Source organism: Vanderwaltozyma polyspora, genomic scaffold (assembly GCF_000150035.1).
Source record: "Vanderwaltozyma polyspora DSM 70294 KpolScaffold1018 genomic scaffold, whole genome shotgun sequence".
Lineage (NCBI taxonomy): Eukaryota > Fungi > Ascomycota > Saccharomycetes > Saccharomycetales > Saccharomycetaceae > Vanderwaltozyma > Vanderwaltozyma polyspora.
In genome coordinates, this window is record NW_001834694.1 from 209,892 (window position 1) to 228,379 (window position 18,488).

General features: G+C 33.2%; 9 protein-coding genes and 1 further gene across 9 annotated transcripts, besides 3 other annotated features; 4 read left to right on the forward strand and 6 right to left on the reverse strand.

Annotated features, from left to right (window-relative positions):
• Positions 1–11: 11 nt before the first annotated feature.
• GYP1 (GTPase-activating protein GYP1) lies at positions 12–1,934 on the reverse strand (the record flags this gene model as incomplete). Its single annotated transcript, XM_001647351.1, has 1 exon — positions 12–1,934. The coding sequence occupies one exon, from the start codon at positions 1,932–1,934 to the stop codon at positions 12–14; it is 1,923 nt and encodes a 640-aa protein (XP_001647401.1).
• A 675-nt stretch (positions 1,935–2,609) lies between these two features.
• RPF2 (rRNA-binding ribosome biosynthesis protein RPF2) lies at positions 2,610–3,662 on the reverse strand (the record flags this gene model as incomplete). The annotated part of the gene is made up of 1 exon (XM_001647352.1): positions 2,610–3,662. One exon carries the CDS (start codon positions 3,660–3,662, stop codon positions 2,610–2,612), a length of 1,053 nt encoding a protein of 350 aa, XP_001647402.1.
• A 927-nt stretch (positions 3,663–4,589) lies between these two features.
• On the forward strand, positions 4,590–8,090 carry NUP133 (Nup133p; the record flags this gene model as incomplete). Its single annotated transcript, XM_001647353.1, has 1 exon — positions 4,590–8,090. One exon carries the CDS (start codon positions 4,590–4,592, stop codon positions 8,088–8,090), a length of 3,501 nt encoding a protein of 1,166 aa, XP_001647403.1.
• Positions 8,091–8,176: 86 nt separating this feature from the next.
• On the reverse strand, positions 8,177–8,506 carry DAD2 (Dad2p; the record flags this gene model as incomplete). The annotated part of the gene is made up of 1 exon (XM_001647354.1): positions 8,177–8,506. One exon carries the CDS (start codon positions 8,504–8,506, stop codon positions 8,177–8,179), a length of 330 nt encoding a protein of 109 aa, XP_001647404.1.
• A 611-nt stretch (positions 8,507–9,117) lies between these two features.
• SGO1 (Sgo1p) lies at positions 9,118–10,635 on the forward strand (the record flags this gene model as incomplete). The annotated part of the gene is made up of 1 exon (XM_001647355.1): positions 9,118–10,635. One exon carries the CDS (start codon positions 9,118–9,120, stop codon positions 10,633–10,635), a length of 1,518 nt encoding a protein of 505 aa, XP_001647405.1.
• Positions 10,636–10,768: 133 nt separating this feature from the next.
• On the reverse strand, positions 10,769–11,686 carry CDC21 (thymidylate synthase; the record flags this gene model as incomplete). The annotated part of the gene is made up of 1 exon (XM_001647356.1): positions 10,769–11,686. The coding sequence occupies one exon, from the start codon at positions 11,684–11,686 to the stop codon at positions 10,769–10,771; it is 918 nt and encodes a 305-aa protein (XP_001647406.1).
• A 454-nt stretch (positions 11,687–12,140) lies between these two features.
• Positions 12,141–13,136, forward strand: UFE1 (Ufe1p; the record flags this gene model as incomplete). Its single annotated transcript, XM_001647357.1, has 1 exon — positions 12,141–13,136. One exon carries the CDS (start codon positions 12,141–12,143, stop codon positions 13,134–13,136), a length of 996 nt encoding a protein of 331 aa, XP_001647407.1.
• Positions 13,137–13,249: 113 nt separating this feature from the next.
• Positions 13,250–13,834: a sequence feature (similar to hypothetical protein; correction of possible frameshift sequencing error~similar to Saccharomyces cerevisiae HBS1 (YKR084C) and SKI7 (YOR076C)).
• On the reverse strand, positions 13,250–16,211 carry Kpol_1018p82 (the record flags this gene model as incomplete).
• Positions 13,837–15,426: a sequence feature (similar to hypothetical protein; correction of possible frameshift sequencing error~similar to Saccharomyces cerevisiae HBS1 (YKR084C) and SKI7 (YOR076C)).
• Positions 15,864–16,211: a sequence feature (similar to hypothetical protein; correction of possible frameshift sequencing error~similar to Saccharomyces cerevisiae HBS1 (YKR084C) and SKI7 (YOR076C)).
• A 496-nt stretch (positions 16,212–16,707) lies between these two features.
• Kpol_1018p83 (uncharacterized protein) lies at positions 16,708–17,163 on the forward strand (the record flags this gene model as incomplete). Its single annotated transcript, XM_001647358.1, has 1 exon — positions 16,708–17,163. One exon carries the CDS (start codon positions 16,708–16,710, stop codon positions 17,161–17,163), a length of 456 nt encoding a protein of 151 aa, XP_001647408.1.
• A 252-nt stretch (positions 17,164–17,415) lies between these two features.
• MRPL20 (mitochondrial 54S ribosomal protein mL58) lies at positions 17,416–18,036 on the reverse strand (the record flags this gene model as incomplete). Its single annotated transcript, XM_001647359.1, has 1 exon — positions 17,416–18,036. One exon carries the CDS (start codon positions 18,034–18,036, stop codon positions 17,416–17,418), a length of 621 nt encoding a protein of 206 aa, XP_001647409.1.
• Between the last annotated feature and the right edge of the window lie 452 nt (positions 18,037–18,488).

The following is an 18,488-nucleotide window of genomic DNA, read 5'->3' on the forward strand; positions in this document are numbered from 1 at the left end:
TTTGAAGTATATTATTGCCAATGTGATGTTGCATCTTTATAAAGTGACTGCCATATATAAGCTTCACTTAGGAGCATTTCAATATCATTTTCGTTCCACTCTGCAGTAGGAGGGTTTTGTAGGAAGGTAATAATTTCCTGAAAGTCCATATCCATCAACTTATCACTCCATTTTATCAAGAATGCTGCACAGACAAATACATGAAATTCATTTAGGGAGGAATATCTCAATCTGTTATTCTCACCACTTGAAATATTTTTTGATGAAGCATTAGTGTGACTGGAAGGTGAATGATAGTCTGAACCTGGTGTTTGAAATGTAGGATTAGTAGGTTGCAATGGAGTATGCGGATTAGATTCTCCTGATCCAGTTCCTGCCGCACCAGTCGATTGAAAAGTAGTTGATGATCCTGAACTAGTTTCCACAGATGTCTCTGCAAGGTAAGTGTCCCACATTCTGATCACAGCGCTCATATTAAATTCTCTCAACAACAGACAATTCATCCATCTAAAAGCAAATTGAATAAACTCGACATGTTCTGCTTCAAAATGATTGTATAGATCGACATCAATACGCTTTACTAACTGTGACAAGTTCTTAACTTGTTTCAGAATACCAGGCTGACCGTGAATATAATTATCTGTTATTTGTTCCAATAATTTAGTTAGACACCAGAAAGTATCAGCTTCTACATCTCCAATTTGTTCTTCAGTCATATATGATTCTGGATCTAGTTTTTCGACATCCTCAATTTGTGAATGTGGTAAGTATTCAGTCAAAAAAGTTTGGAAAAAGGGTGTTACTATATCATTTATACCCTGAACATAACCACTTGCCGGATGTCTAATAGCCCATAAATACAATATTCGTTGCAGACTATTTTGAACCGATTTAAATTGATAAAGAGGTATATGCGGATTTGTTCTTGGTATATCTATCTCAATTTGATGCCAGGTAGGTACGTCCCTTGCATGTTCCTCCGTGAATATATGTTTAATACCATCTTTATATTCTTGTCTTTTACGCCTAGCTAAAGATTCTTGTCTTTTTGTATTTGCTGGCAAATAACCTATTAATAATTTCCAAACTTTTGGTCTATGAATGCTAGGAATACCATTCCAACTAATTTGCCTTAATTCTTGTTGATTAATGATTTTTTTATCACTCACAATGCAATCAAATTTAGTTATACGTTGCATAATTGAATTTATCTTTTGTAGCTCCCTCTCGTTTTCCATTTCCAATTGCAATTTTAATTCTGAAGTTACCGATTTTTGTAATTGAGGTAATTGTGGATATGATAAATTATGACTACTTTGAGCAGTGCCCTGTTGAGTTATATTTGTGCCCAAAGAAGAACTTGATTTCATTGAATTGTTTGTCACTTTCCTTGATAAAGGTAAAGATGGATCATATGCCTTTGATAAAGAGGTTGAAGTTAAATTATCCGAATTACTTCTTGAAATACCCCCATTAGCAATAGTTGGAATTGGCATATTATAATCGTCAATGACTGCACTCCAATCTTCATCTAAATCTTTAAAATAGGCATCTTTCTTAATGCTACTTTCATGATCTCCATTTCTATGGTTACTGTATAGTAATGGTCTAGGACTTTCTCCAACAGAGATACCACTAACAGGAGTGCTATATCTCAAGGGAGAATAGGAACTCGAAGACTTTATAGCAGCTGTTTGCTGTTTAGACATGGCATCGAAATTCCCACTATTCAATCTATTATCTCCACTACTATTCCCACTTAAATTTGAATATGAATTTGAATTTGAGTTCGAAGATTTTTGAGATGATGGATTTGACGTAATCTTCCAAGATCTCATTAAAGAACTAACTAAGCTAACAGAACTTTTATTAGAACCTGAAGGACCTGCTTGACTCTTTTGATCCATTTCCTTAGATGTAGTTCTCAATCCCATGACTTAAAATCTCCCCTCCTCTCTTGGATTGTTATTATACCTCGACGTAAGTGTAAATTATAATTATATCGAATTTTTGTTAATCTGTATACCCTGATAATCACCAAAAACAAGTGATAGCTATATTATCCCAAGATATCTGGATTAAATCAAAATAATAATAGCACTAGTGCCAGCAGTAATAATAACAACAATAAAATATTATAGCTATAACTCCTAGAAAATAACAAAATAAAGCCCAACAGAATAAAGTTGACTTTATACACACAACCAAATATAACAAATAGCAACCTTGACAGCTCTCAAAGCAATCAACTATCACCTTTATTTTCTGTTCAGAAAGATTCCATTCAATTAAAGGTTTAGTTCATTACATATGCTTTTAATTGTACCAACATTTTTCATCGGTACTATGAGTTATAAATTTACAGGCTTTGTTTCTGTATTGAAGGTAATGATAAGAACAAGTAATAACTAAGGTACATTAATAATACTAATGTGGATATATAGATTTATATCTCAGCCAATTGAATTTCAAGCTATCAGATTGACTTATCTGTCTCTGTTTCTCTCTTTATATTTTTTTGTCTATTGAATTAACAAATCTTTTTATACTATACATGGTTTAAAAATATATCTAATGGGAAGGAAGATGGAGAGTTAAATATGATTGATTTAACGTTTTTGCTTTTTAGCAGTATGTTTGTCAGCATCAGTACCGTCGTCGTCATCATTTGCGGTGACGAAGTCTTCACCGTAAGTGTCATCGTTGTTGTGAGCATTCAATTCTTCTTCGCTGTCGTTTAAGTAATCTTCTTCTTCCGGATCGATTTGATCGAATCTTGATTTCAAACCTTTCATTTTTCTGGTTTGCAATTTATTCAAATCTTGTTTACCTAGATGGACTCTACCTAGCTTGTCACCCATTTGATCCCTTTCTACATTCTTTACAGATTTAGTTTCCAATTGTTTAGCTCTCTTGTGAGCTTCTTTAACTAATTCTGGAGAAGGAGTATGTATTCTACCGATGTTGAAATCCAAACGAGGACCAATTTCATCTAGTTCGACTCTTGGTAATTTTCTACCACCTTGTTCACTTTTGTAAGTTTTCAACTTGTAAACTCTGAATAGTACAGGAGGTAAAGATTCACCTTCCTGGAAGTCACCTTGAACAGTTAATGTGATGACATGTTGTAAACCTGCTACATCTTGTAAATTGGTAGTTTCACCAGAGAAGAAATCTAAGAACAAAGATTTAATCTGCTTGTAGACCGGATGAGTATCGAATGAAGAACCTTGGAAGACAAACATTGGTTTTAAACCTACTGTAAAAGTTTTTTTCTTGAAATCTGACAATAATTTGTAATTGTCAGAGATCATTAGTTCGATCATATCGTAAATCTTGAAACCAAAAGTACGTACGAAGGTCAAATTATTCTTACGTTTTTTGGAATTTGTAGCCAATACCATTAAAGAAGTATCATTTTTTTCACTGAAGAATTCTAATTTTGAATAGTCTTCAAAAGGATGGATGTCGTTCTTCCTGTCGAATCTTTTCATATTAGGTTTTTTCAAAGCACTCAAGTCTACCATGACATCATGTAACAGTTTATTTGAAGTTTGACCTGGAACAAACAAAGCATTTTTAACATTTTCAATTAGTTTTGCTTCTTTTTTCTCTAGAGCTCTCTTAGCTCTAGCATTTTTCGGTTTAACAGTTCTGATCATTGTGTTTTCCCCAGCAGCAATAGCGATAGCAGTATCAGTACCTTACAGTTGGTTTAATATCAGTGGGAACTTAACCAATGTGATTCTATTTACATATATAGAACAAGATACATCTTAAAATCATCTCATCTCATCTCATCTCATCTCATCGCATCTTTTTTTAATTAAAATGTGATTTCTTTGCAGTTCGAATCGAATCCGATGAAATTTTGGAGGAAAATTTTCTTTACTGTTGGGGAGTTACCCGGGACGTATCACGTGGATATCACGTTTACGCGTTGAGAAGAACAGACGTTCATTAATGCGAATCACGTGTAGAGTCATAGAAACCAATGGATGCTATACAACAGTACAAGAGAGCATTACCTCAATGAGTTGTTGTGGGAATGAGAATATGAGTGTTGGTGATCCTATGACAGTTGCACCCATGTGAGGTGGTTGCCATTCCAATTCCCAAATGGTTCTTTCTTGGCCCAGTCTGGTCTGGTCTGGTCTGGGTGGGCTCAACCAGAGACAGAGACAGAAACAACAGAAACACCTTCACCTGCACAGTTACCCTACCTCCAACTCTTTTCCCACTCTTCATTTTTTATTGTAGTCATCACGTGCCCAAATTTGCTTTTCTCCCATTCTGTATTTCATATGCATATGCCGTCGTACGAACAACACGAGAAAAAACTCTCTCTACCACCAAAAAATATTTTGTGGGCATCCCAAATTTTTGTAAATTTAAACACAAAACTGATCAAACTAATGTTAAAAACAACCAGCAGGCCTTTAACCACAATCAACTATTTTGGGAACACACATATCATATTCAAGCTATCCAGAAACCACAATCTCACCTCATCTCATCTAACCGGTTTTACCCTTCTCTACCATTTCCGACTCCAATTCAAATAAATCTCAAAACATTACTTCCAGACAATGAATATCGATGGTGGTAACTCTTTGTTCCAATTGAGAAAGGAATTGTACTCTACCGATAACAAACTTTCTTCTATCGACGATGATCTATCAGACAGAAACACTACAGAGGATCTGATCATGCTGCCTTCGTCGGCCAATTCAAACTTCTCCTCTCCATACACTTCAAATAATAAATATGGTAATACAAAGATCTTAACTGAAACTGAAAAATATTCCGTGACTAAGCTATCTACCGATCTATCGTTTCTACCTGGCAGTAATGGTAATAATAATACCATTGATACTCACCATTTCGAAGGTTTGGTGGATACTGCTTTGCAAAAAGCTTTAGTAAACGATCTAGACCATATCTATATATGGAACTACAACTCAATTCAAAAAGACACTCCCATTTGTAAAATCTCGTTACATGATGACTATTCTGTTTTGAGTTCGCCTCCTATTTGTCTATTCACTTCTTCCATTTCTTCAACTAATAACGACACCGCAAACTACAACAACAATGCCAGTGGTAATATCAACTCAGGAAAATTTAATAACGGTATTTGTATCATCAATAAAAAAAATAGTCAGTTCTTGTATTTCGAAGATATAAGCACTATTAACAATTTATATACAAAACTATCAAAATCAAAGGCTCATGTGTTGGATTTAAAATTAAAAGATAATGAAAATATCACTTCGACCATCAATTGTGAACCTTCGGGAATTATCATTGCTACTTCATTGGGCCGTGTCCTATTTATCACCATAAAGGACTCAACAGGTAAACCGAAACTTGAATTAAAACAACAACTAATAAAGCCACAGAATAGTTTCTTCTTTAGAAATTTAGATTCATCTAAAGAAATTATATCTTTGAAAAAGGGTCCAATTGTAGGAAAAGGTGAAAGATTACTATACATCACTACAAGAGGTGGTTCTTTACAAATTTGGCAATTATCAATAAACTCAAAATCCTTTAAACGATTGGAAATTAATATTTATGAACATGTATTAGATTCATTACAAGATTTATACCCTTTTGCCCATGGTACTCTAGCATTTTTAGATTCACATCCAATATACTCTGATACTTCTTCAGCTCATTTAACTTTAGCATCAATTTCAAACGGTAACGAAATTTATTACCTGATGATTACCGTCATTTTAGATGAAAAGACAAATAGTTTCCAAATCTTCTCCATTTATAAACTAAACACCTATTTCACAAAATCAACAGTAGATTTGAACCATAAGCCACAGTTATTCATACCAAATGCCCTGGATTCTATTGTTAGTCCAACTCTATCAGTATACGTATTATTTAATAATGCAGTCGTAATGACCCAAATCAGTTCAAAATTAGATTCAAGTTTTCCTTTAAGAAGAAAATGGGAAGATATTATCAGATTCAATAAAGATGTAGAAATTATTGGTTCTGGCTATAGCACAGACTCTATCTATGTCATTTGTAAAGATATGGGTGTGTTAAAGATTGCTTCCCACTCAAACAATAACCAAGAATTAGAACTAGTCAGCTTTGTTAAATCTCATATTGACCAAGCAGTATATTTTTCGACAATCACTTCAAATCCTATCGAATTTAATTTACCTGAAAGTCTATCACTGGATACCACGGATATAGAAAATGATATCAAAACTTCATGTGATGAAATATTTTATTCTACAGGCAGTTATATACCACCAATGCTCAATACATTAGAACAACATTTGAATCTAAGAATAGAGTATTTTAACAATTTGATTGAATTCACTAAAATAAATTTCAATTACAAAATATCTCCAACTGTTAAATTATATTTAATCGAAAAAATTAGCATCTTAAAATGTTGTTTAGCATTATTCAAATATATCTCCGATAAAGCTATTTTGTCAAATATTTGGAGAGATTTAGTTTTAAACTCTTTTAATGACTCTAGTTTAGAAGAATTCGTTTTAGGTAAGTTAGATGAATTTCCAAGATTATTCACAATATTTCTAAATGATTTATCAGCAAAGATTGTAGGTTTCAATGATGTTGAAGAAAAAGTTAAAATTGTAGATCTACTAATAACTTGTGTTTACGATGCTGTATTAGAAAATTGTGAAAAATCCATTAGATATGATGCATTACAACTAGATCCACTTGAATTAGACAATAAGCCAATGTGGTTCACAAATTTGACCAATATCAAAGCCATGAATAACATTTTCTTCTCCTTTATATTCCCTGACAATGATTTAAGTGTCGAAAATAAACAGCGCTTACTAACAGTTGTTAAACTATTGTATTATGTTATAAACCAAAATATGATCTGGCATAAATCAATGAAACAAATTGAAACTGAGGAATACAAGGAAGTGGAAGCTTTATATAACGATAACCATGCTAATTGGATCCATGTATTGTGCAATATTGGTGTTCACGAAGAAGCATTGCAAATCTGTGAATTCTACCATGATTTAGGCGGATTGGTCGAAATATTAGAGAAATTGGATTTTGAAATATCGAGAGAATTATACGATCAATACTTCAAAATGTTTGGGTATGAATTTGCTACAATTTTGTTTGAATATTATATAAATGCAAAGGACTTAAAGGCATTGTTCTTCAAATTCCCTAATCATCATGATTTGCTAAATAAATTCCTTTTAAGTTCCCCACCAAAATATTATAAATATGCATGGATACAAGAAATAATCGATAATGATTATAGAAAGGCATCTGATATTTTAACAACTTTAAGTGTTGGTGAAGCAGGGGATGGTTGTGAAATTTCTGAAAGGCAATTACATTTGAACATAGCAAAACTGAGTGGATTAGTTGATGAGAATTTTGATGCCAATCAAATGATTGAAATCCAGCGCGATATCGACACAATTGATCATCAAACAAGAATTAAGAAATTATTGGAAGAAGACCCTACAGGAATATCAATGAATCAAGCATTTGCCAATAACGAGTTTGGTGAAAAGTTCCAAGAGACAAAATATTGCATTCAAAATGACAAGTCAATTAATATCAAATATATAATTGATATGTTGAGCATGATGGACAGTGTTGAAAATCTTTACGAAGCTTTAAAATTAACTTGCATCTATAGACATTCATTAGGATATGAAGTCAGTAAATATTTCCAACAGAGCATCTGGAGACGTTGTATTATCGAAGAAAGCAAAGACGGTGTTATTCAATTAGAAGGCGAGAATAGCAAAATATATCAGTTATTGGTTAAATATTTTGAAGGGAAATTATATGAGTACGATTGTAAGTTACCGTTTGTATCGTTCCTAATGGATCGTATTGGCATCAGCATGAATTTTTTGAGTATAATCTATGGTAACGATAATAATGTATTGGTTTCAATTAGCGACTCAATCGAAAGAGAATACCATGATCTAATAAGAATTGGAGACACTTTAGAGTCACAATTAAGCACAATAATTGGCAGTGCTAACGAGAGTACCGGAAATGAATGTACTATAAATTACGAAACCAAAAGTATCGAATATTAAATATTAAACATTAAATATTACTATTACACAATATCATCTATATATATATATATATCTTTGTATTAACGAATGTATACTTATAAACATTAATCTACATTGGTTGTATCTCCATCAACTCTCATACGTAAAAGAGTTCCAGGTAGTGGAGGGTTTTCATCTTTTGTATCATCATTTTCATTCCAAGCACCTACTTGGTAATCACCTTGAGAGTAATTGTGAAGAGACAAACTAGCCTGAGATATGGATCTCAATATTGAATTCCAATTTTCCATTATCTGTTCCACTACACTTGCATTGTTATTCATTTGACTAACTTGAACAGATAATTCATCCAATTGTGATTTTAAAGTATCTGTCAAAGCAGTGATCTTCCTGAGATAGTCCAATTCTGCACGTTTGGCCTGAACAGCGGACATAGTTACATCAAGAAGCGGTGAACTAATACAAAATAGTGACCCTTTTGATATATATATCTATGTATAGCTCACGTCAACTCTTATGATCAATGAGTCTGTATGTATTGCATTGCTTGTTATTGTTTTTAAATAATCTTATTTATTCTTCTGATCGTTCACATGTTTGCTAGTCAGGGAGGCGCTAGCAGAGACATACGTTACAGTCCGGGTAAAAGCTCTAAACAGTTAGTCTCTTATGGCCCAACTCTGTACAACTATAAACTAATGGCTATAATCGTGGCAAACAAGTGGAATTATTTGATACAAAACTACTGATCCACTTGTCGTATTGTCAATACATTCACAACTGTAGAATTACTTGTCTTATATACTCATATAGTTCATTAAAGACAGACACATACAGAGCCATACAAGTAATAGAAGTCACATGCTCACGTTACCCTACTCACGTGGTCCGGGTAATTCGGCTTTATTTGTGGCGGCAATCAAAAAAGAAAATTGAACTCTCAGAAGTTTTGATTGTTTATATAAATAAACAAGAGACTCAAATAGATGAGTTTGAGCCATTGAGGGTAGAAGAAGACCAGGAATATCCATCAGGGCAACTGCTAATGGCAAAGAGCGTAAGGAGAAGATCGAGTGGTAGTGTGCTGGGTGTTAACTCGAGTTCTGGCACAACAGCTGGTCCAATTGCACCAGCTGTGACGAAAAACAACAACAACAATATTAGCATGAATACAATTGGTAATAGTTTGCAGATACAGGAACTGCAGAACATTATGGACTCACAGAATGAAAAATTTAACGAGATAAAGCTGGGCTACTCGATACAGAATTCACAATTGGCAAGAGCTAATTCATTGCTCTCTATGAAACTTAATGAAATTGAATCAAAATTAACTGAACTTATAAGAGAAAATGTGTCCTTACGTTCGGATTTGAATTTCTACAAGCATACTAAGGTAAATGAAGAACCACGCAATACTGTATTGCAAGATTTGGATGCTTTACAATTGGGTGTGGTACAAAGATTTGATGAGATTTTATGTATATTTAAAAGATTTAGAGAAAATAGTGTTTCTAATCAGCCAATTACTCCAAGGAAGAGATTGAAAAGTTCAAGAAGAGAATCTATAGTAATTGAACAATCCAATATCACTGAGGTCGAAGCAAAACAATTGCATGAGCAAAAGCCAATACAGGAAGAAGAGATAGTCTTTGATCAAGAATCTATGCATAAAGAAGAGCAGGAACAAGAACAAGAACAAGAGAAGGAGCAAGAGCAAGAAGAGGATACAAATCAAAATCAAAATCAAAATCAAGAACAAGAACAAGAACAAGATCAAGATCAAGAACAGCAACCAGAGGCAGAGGCAGAGGCAGAGGTGGAAGTAGAACAAGAATCTATGGCATTGATCGATTGCTCTATACCAGAGGAAGATCATCAACAACTACTAAACTCACAACCACAAAAGTTGAATGTTTTTAATGATAATTCTCCTTTGCCCTCCCAAAAGGTTAAACATTCTATGAAACAAAGAAAAAACAGAAATTTAATAGTTGACGAAATAATGCCAAATTCATTAATTACTACAAATCCGCGTTCAAAAAGAACAAGAGGTAAAACTGTGGACTACACATTACCTTCTCTAAGAGCTAAAATGAGAAGACCCACTGAAAAATTTGTAGATGCAACAACCGTAACCAATATCCATGATTTACAAGTTTCAACAAAATCCAAGAGGAAACTATCTCAACAGATCGACACCTCGCCGATTATCAAACCAAATATAGCTACAACAACAACAGAAACAACAACAGCAACAACATCACCACCTCCACTACCACCACCACAAATGGCGTCAACAGCACCTCTGGTATTAAAAGATGTCACAAATATTCATAATACCTCTAGAATTAAGGCTAAAACAAAAAAATTATTTAAAAAACCAATTATAAACAATATTAATGACGAATTATTACACACTTCAAATGAAAACTCGAACTCACTATCAAATGAAAATTCCTTTAGATTACAAGAAGAAGATTTATCTGTGTTTGATTTTATGGGGAATTCCAATATTAAGAGAGCTCCAAAAACTTATAGAAACTATAACAAAAGATTATAAAGTTTTTTAATCAAATTGAATTAAATTAAATTGAATTAAATTATTTAAATTTACGTAGTTACTCATGCACATTTAGAACAATATTCCGTATTCATAATCAAATATATATGAACCTAATTAATCTACCTCTTATTCAGACACTCATCTTCATTTGGATTTTGCCATGAGGATGATAATCAACAATTTCAAAATCTTCAAACTTAAAGTCATTGATATCCTTGATGTCCCTCTTGATCTTCAGTTTTGGAAATTCTCTTGGAGTCCTGGACATTTGTTCTTGTAAAGCCTCGATATGATCTTTGTAGACATGCGCATCACCCATGGTATGAATGAATTCACCTGCCTCCATATCGCATATGTGTGCTATCATCTTAGTCAACAAGGCATATGATGCAATATTAAATGGGACACCTAGGCCCATGTCACAGGATCTTTGGTATAACAGACACGATAGTTTTGGTTTACTGCCATCTTTTGGGAAGTTAACATAGAATTGACAAAAAACATGACATGGTGGTAATGCCATCTTTGGGAAATCTGGCGGATTCCAAGCAGACATAATAATTCTACGATCATAAGGATTGTTCTTAATCTTATATATAATTTCTTGTAATTGATCAACACCTTTACCAGTATAGTCATCTTCACAAGTCTTGTATTCTGCACCAAAGTGTCTCCACTGGAACCCATATACAGGACCCAAATCACCTTCACGTCTATCTGTCAAACCTAAGCTATCCAAGTACTCACGAGATCCATTACCTTCCCAAATCTTAACACCTTGTTCAGACAGTTTCTTACCATCTGTGCAACCTGCTATAAACCAAAGTAACTCTAAAATAATACCTTTGGTAAACACTTTCTTGGTAGTCAACAAGGGAAATTTATCACCAGAAAGATCGAATCTCAACTGAGGAGGAGCAAATATACTATAAGTACCTGTCCCAGTTCTATCAGGCCTATCTTCACCTTCATCAATAATTCTTTGACATAAATTTAAATATTGTAACTCTTCATTGTTAACAACTTCTGTACTATTAACGCCTGTCATTTCCTTCAAATTCTTGCAAATTCCTTCAAATTCTAAATTTCAATCACAAATACAAATGTAGACTAATCAGTTTGTCAACCTTGCTTGATCAGCTACTTATGAAACTTCAAATGACACTTCTACTCCAGAGATTAACCTCATCTTTAAGTACTAAAATTCAAAATGTTAAATATTCAAATTCAAATGCAAATTAAAGTTTACGCGTTTACGCGTCACCCCTTTTTGAAGCATATAAAAAATTGATTTTGAAATTTTGCAAAGATCGAACCAATATAAGGACAAGAATCAACTTTAAACAAGAAGTTGAAGGTGTTGAAGATAAATACACATAAGTTGACAGTGATTAGAGGGTCTGTGACTTGTAGTACATGCTCATTTGAATTTGTTTTCTCTTTTTTACTGTTTTTGAAGCTTCATTTTTAGTTGAGTTTTGGTGGATAAAAGCTTTAGAGATATGTCGAACCTAACTCCTTTATTTAATAAGTACGTTGAAGTTATCAATGAAAGTTTAGACAAGTCTGTTAACGATGGATTGACGTCAAATGAGAGTTCTCGCAATGCTATGCAGTTGAAATTGGATGATTCTTTTATTAAGGAGTGTTGTGATTTATTGAAAGTTTCTTCTGAGCTCCGTAAAGTACTGAGAGTGGTTGAACAAGAATATAGGAATGAGAGTGGGATGTCTGAGAATGAGAAGGATGATATTGACACAGAATTAAGATTGCAATTGCAAAAATATGTACAAAAGTTTAAACATTTGCAGGACTATGAACAGAAAAGACAGAAGTTAATTGAAGATGAAGTTTTATCCTCGAAAAACAACATGGTATACTTCCTTCAAGGTAAGAATTCTGACAAGGTAACCTTATTCCATCGTTCTAACAACGAGTTTAGATCAGGTATACTTCAATCATTGAATATGTGGTTAAATTCAGTTTCAAATAAGCTTACATCAATGCAGCAGGAAAGATTGGATTCTCAAAGGAAATTCGATGAACCAATATTTAATTCTATTCCTTCTGAGCTAGAAATCGATTCTCCTGTATCTGTTTCTGTGACTCAAAGCCAACCATTAGAAACCACCAAAGACGAAGTGAAACATTACGAAGAAACTATTTCTAAACTAACGCAAGAACAAATTCAATTGTTGGAAACAGAACATGAAGAACTGCTGAATCATAAGAATGATCAGCTGAAGAAGGTTGAAAATATTAATAAAACAATATTGGAGATTGCGACTATTCAAAACGAGCTGGCTTCCCATTTACAAGAACAATCACAAAATATAAATAACATCTTGGATAACCAAGATACTATAGAGGTTAATATCCAAGAAGGTAATAAACAATTAACAAAAGCCAAAAGGGCAGCTGGAAGAACAGCTAAAATGACTACATATATGGCAATATTACTGGGATTATTCATTTTACTCCTTGATTATGTAGGTTGAGTAGATATACCATCTATAACGATAAATAAGTTATAAACATGAATAAAATAGCATTTAATAATATATAAATATATATGGGTTTCTATATTATCTATCAATCTAATTGTCATTATTTAAATCACAATACCGGCTCCAATTGTTTTACCATCCTTTCTTAAAACGACTCTACCTAAGTGTCTGTTTTGTTTGAACGATAATAGTGGGATCCATCTTTTCTTTTCAGTCAACTCAATCTCTACTATAGCAGATTGGTTAGAACCAAGATGTCTCACTTTTTTCTTAATTATTTTTGATGGATCATGTTTGTCAACTAGTGAAACCAACTTATTAACCATAGCAGGCTGTTCACATACACCTCTAAACATCATCATAGAAGTACCTGGAAGCATAGGTCTTTCCAAGTTAAATGTTAGCATGTTGATTTCAAAATCTTGGGATGGGGGTATATTATAATCAACAGAGGCAGCAAGATCACCGCCTTCTATATCTTCAGCATGCGCTTGACGTAATTTCAATGTTATAAAATCATTCTTGAAGGCTGCTGGGATGCTGGATTGAGAACTTCCAGCAATAATCTTATCAACCAGAACACTTTGTTCTGATGGATAGAATGTTATAGTTTCTCCAGGTTGAATAGAACCTGATTCTACCCTACCTGAAACTACTGCTTCTTCATGCTTATTAGATGAAATAACTTCTAAAGTAGAAAATAGGAATGGTCCTCCATTACCTCTTGGGCCTTAACACTGCATACCTTCTCAGCAGATGCTTCAAGTTCACCGACTAATGATGGACCAGTATACCAGTTTTGGGAGCTCGGATATGGTGTTTTATGAACACCTTCACCTGATAAACCACTACAAGGAACCCAAGTAATTTGTGTTTCTTTAAAGCCAATATCTTCAAAAAAGATAGATAGTTCGCTTTTAATATCCATAAATCTACTTTTATCCCACTCTACACTATCCATTTTATTCATAGCTACAACGACATGAGTAACACCAATACTTCTTGCTAACAATGCATGCTCCTTTGTTTGACCATCAAGGTTAAAACCATGTTCAAAGGCATCAGTACCACAATCAATTGTCAATACTGCAACATCTGCTTGCGAGATACCTGCGATTGCATTAGGAACAAAATCTCTATGGCCTGGCGCATCAACCACAGTAAATCTGATTTTATCGGTTTCAAAGTCACTTGTACAAATCGAGACAGTGACACCTCTTTCCCTTTCTTCTGTAGTTTGATCCATAACCCATGCTAAATGAAAAGAACCTTTACCAATTCTTTCACTTTCTCTCTTTAACTTCCTGATATGATTTGAATCAACAGCACCAATATCATACAGTAATCTACCCATTAAAGTAGACTTACCTGCATCGACATGACCTAAAACAACAAATGTACAGTGTGGTTTGTTGCTTTCAATGTATGCTTTCAAATCGACGGGATTTCTTGGTTTAGTTGGAACTGTAATTTTTTTGTAAGTTTTTACAACAGGCTCCTGCTTACTCTCTTCAACTAAGCCATCTTCTTGGAACCAATCACCATTTTTTTCATTTTTGGAGATATCTAATTTTGAAATATCTTTTTTGACTTCATCAAATACTTTTGATTGTGCTTCCAAGACGACATCATCTGGACTTGGTTTCTTGAAGTTAGAAATTGCTTTCTCACGACCTATATTAATGATTTTATTGTTAGTAGTCATTCTTTTATTTGGACAATAAGCAGAAAATAATTCCTCATATTTTCTCTTCTGAATATTTCTATAAGGTTTGTTGTCTATGTGATTATCAACAATAAATTTTGAAAATCCAATATTGTCAATATTCTTATGTGAAAAAATGTTATTTATCTCACTATTCATTTTTTTAATAATAGCCCAAGTAGTAGAAATGTTAGGAAATTCCTTTACCGGTATATCTTCCTTAGTATCCAGAGTTTCAATCTTCTTCGTCATTGTTCGTTGATCTTCTTTTTTAGCTGTTATGTTAGAGTTTTTCAAAGCTGACAATTTCGATGCCAGCGATGATTTTGCAGTCTTAGAAGTGTCTCTCTTTTCAAGCCTATTACTTAATTTTGAAGCTAGATCAGTTTTTGGAGTAGACCTTATCTTGTCATTTGAAAGATTACCTTTTAATAATTCTAATTTATCTGCCAAACTTGCTTTTTGAAGTACTTGAAGTACTTGGATTTTGAGATTTTCGAGATTTTTGTAATCTTGATAACAGATTTTCCTTTTTATTTGGATCTTGACCACTAAATGTTCCCTGAGAATGGAGCTTCAGTTTTTTCTTAATGCTCGTTGTCTAGCAAGAAGCTCCAATTTAGGACATAGTTCCAACTGGCGGTACTTCTTCTAAATAAAAAACCAGATTACAAACCGATGATAGCACGGATGTGAGAATAATGTATGTTAATATCGAGTTCAAAGCAGTAAAAGAACTTGATTTTTCCTTCTCCATCAATTATCATGTGCAAAATAAATTAGTTCAACTGTCTTGTATCGTAAAGTACATTTCTCGATATTGAAATGCAACCAAAACACATACTCTTTCCACTTTGAACAAATATAGTTTGTCAAGTTGTTTTCGACTTGTTCATTTACAATTTCTAGATCTCTAAACTTGAGAAGAATACTAACGTTAACTTAGGATGCAACAGAAATATTGAAGAATGAGAAATCACATTCTGCATAAATTATCCAGTGAATATACATCAAAAGTAAAAAAACATATAACCAAATAACGAAATATAATAAAAATTTAACATACCTTTTGTTTCATCATTCCTAGGAACTTGTGATTGCGATTGTGACTGCTTTTTCTTCTTATATTGTCTTTTCAATTGAGTTAAAGCCTCGTCAAGATTAAAATCATTATCGAAAATAGCCAATTTCACTGATAAATTATTCCAACCTTGATAATCAACCAACTCTTTCTTAGCTTTAGGAAACAATTGACTCATCAACTCGTACTCTTCATCATTTAAATAATCATCAAAATCAGCTTCATCTTCAAAAGCTGGCAACTCATCGTTGTAACCATCATCACTATCATAAACAGCCATCTTAAAAAGAGCAAAGAAAAAGAACAAATATCTATTCCAACAATCACTAGAGAGTATCCTATTGGCACTACTTGTCTCTTGTTACTATCCTGTTTCAATTATAAAGTACTGGTTAGTTCATTGGTTAAAACGTATTTAAATAATTTTTCACTTTGAAGGGTCAAAGGCTTTAAGATATTTAAAAATTTGATATCAAAAAGAGATGAGATGGGATGAACCTAACAGTTTATAGAAAAAAAAGAAGTTGGGGTTGATGGTATTGGAGCTGTTGCTTCCTATGATGATCATTATAGATTGTTGGTTAGTTTCATGTGTAGCTTTAGGCAAAAAAGAGTGGTTTATCTGAAGGAAATAGGAACAAAATTGGGTAATCAACCGTTAAGAATATAGGTTTTTTCAAGGTTTTAATAGAGAGTGCAAAAGAAAATAAAAATAGAACCTATTCGATCGAGTGTGTGAATTATTTATACTTATTTATTTGTTGTTTGGAAGTTGAATGAGTTGTTTGGAGTCTGTTGGTAGAGAGGTGGAATTGAGTGTTGGCAAATTGTGGAAATTTCAAACAGCCAAACTATTTAATGTTCTACCACCAGATTTAGTAACAGGTTCTAACAAGGATCATTCCGAAGAGAGATGTCTGTTGTTCCAAGGAATGGTAATGATTCAGGAGTATTTGGAGCACGATAATCAAATGGCAATTTCTCGATATCAAATTATTTTCAATTGGAATGATGTAACTTCTTTTTGTAAGACTGATCTAATTGATGGGTTTGAGAAATTAAATGATATTGTCACTAAGGGACATCGTTATATGCATATAAAGGTGACAAGTTGTAATTTAAAAGTTCTTTTGGAGCTGAGGTTTCAAAATAGAGATCAAGAAAGAGGCTTTAATGATACTTTATTTCGAATTCAAGAGGAATATGAAATAATGGATGAAATTCCATGGTGATCACAGCCAAAATACTCTATGTAATATCAAATAGACGACCAAAGTAGTGTCTATTTGAATTTGTAATATTTCAATTTCATGTTTATATTTATGTTTATGTCTGTTTGAGTTTTGTTTAATTTAGTTTTATTTGAATATATTCCCGTTAGTATTTATAATTATTGAATACACATATTTATATAAGTTATTTACACGTCTAGAAGATTATTTTATTGGACTATATCTCATTAAGGGTGGTATGGAGGTGCAAACCTATGCTCTATACCATAGTTCTTTTCTTTTCTTTCTGTCTTCTCTTGCGATAGCCCTTCTTGGATGCCACTGTGATTTAATGACGTTCAATCTTCTGTCCATCTCTTGTACTCTTTCCTTTGGAGCAGATGCAACCAACGAGATGAACAATGCAGAAACATTGTACTTCTTTGCCAACACTTTTCTAGTATACTTTTCAGGATCTTGAGATCTCAATTTTTTAATTTCTTCTATTTGTTCTGGTTTCAAATGATAGGTCTTACCTTCTGCTCTCAATGTACTTTTACCAACCAATGCAGGTGGTGCATCAACAGCTTTCAAAGGATCATTATCTGAGATATGTGAAGCAATATTCTTTCTTGGATCATCCTTAGCTAAAAACAAGCTTGGAATAGTTTCACTATTAATAGAACCAGTAACAGAAGATTGAGAAGGCTGATAATAAAATCCACGCTCTACTTTGGCTCTCAAATAACCTTTATAATTAGAAGAAGAACTAACAGGATTATATAATGTGGGACTACTTTTCAAAGTAGGAATCTTTGTAGATTTATCTACAAATTTTGATAAATCTTTAAAATGGACACCATTCGAATGGAACTTTCTCACAATTTTATACATTTTGTATTTCTGTTGAACTAGAGACAAACCAAACCTCTCAATTGAGCTAAATCCAATCACCTGTCCTGGATAACTAGGCCTCTAATCAATTAGATCAATACCTATTTTATAATTGGTTTGATGCTTAGATTGGGTTCTTGTTTAAAGTGAAGGTCTTCTTATTGTAAGCAATTTTTCAATTTCAGTTTTAGAGAAGTGTGCGGGTAACGAATACATTTTATATGTGAGAGTTACACGTCGCTACCAAATGGCAAACGTATAGTATATATATTATATGTCTCTCTGAGAGTAATCTGGTCCCAATCACAACCAAACTAACTCCAGTCTAGTTATTAAGACTTCTTAAATTGCCATTTACACTATAGGATCATGGACCTTACATCTTTCCAATATACTCCTTGGTTTCTCACTATACTTTTGATCTAGTTAGGTGACATCATTACTGCTCTCTC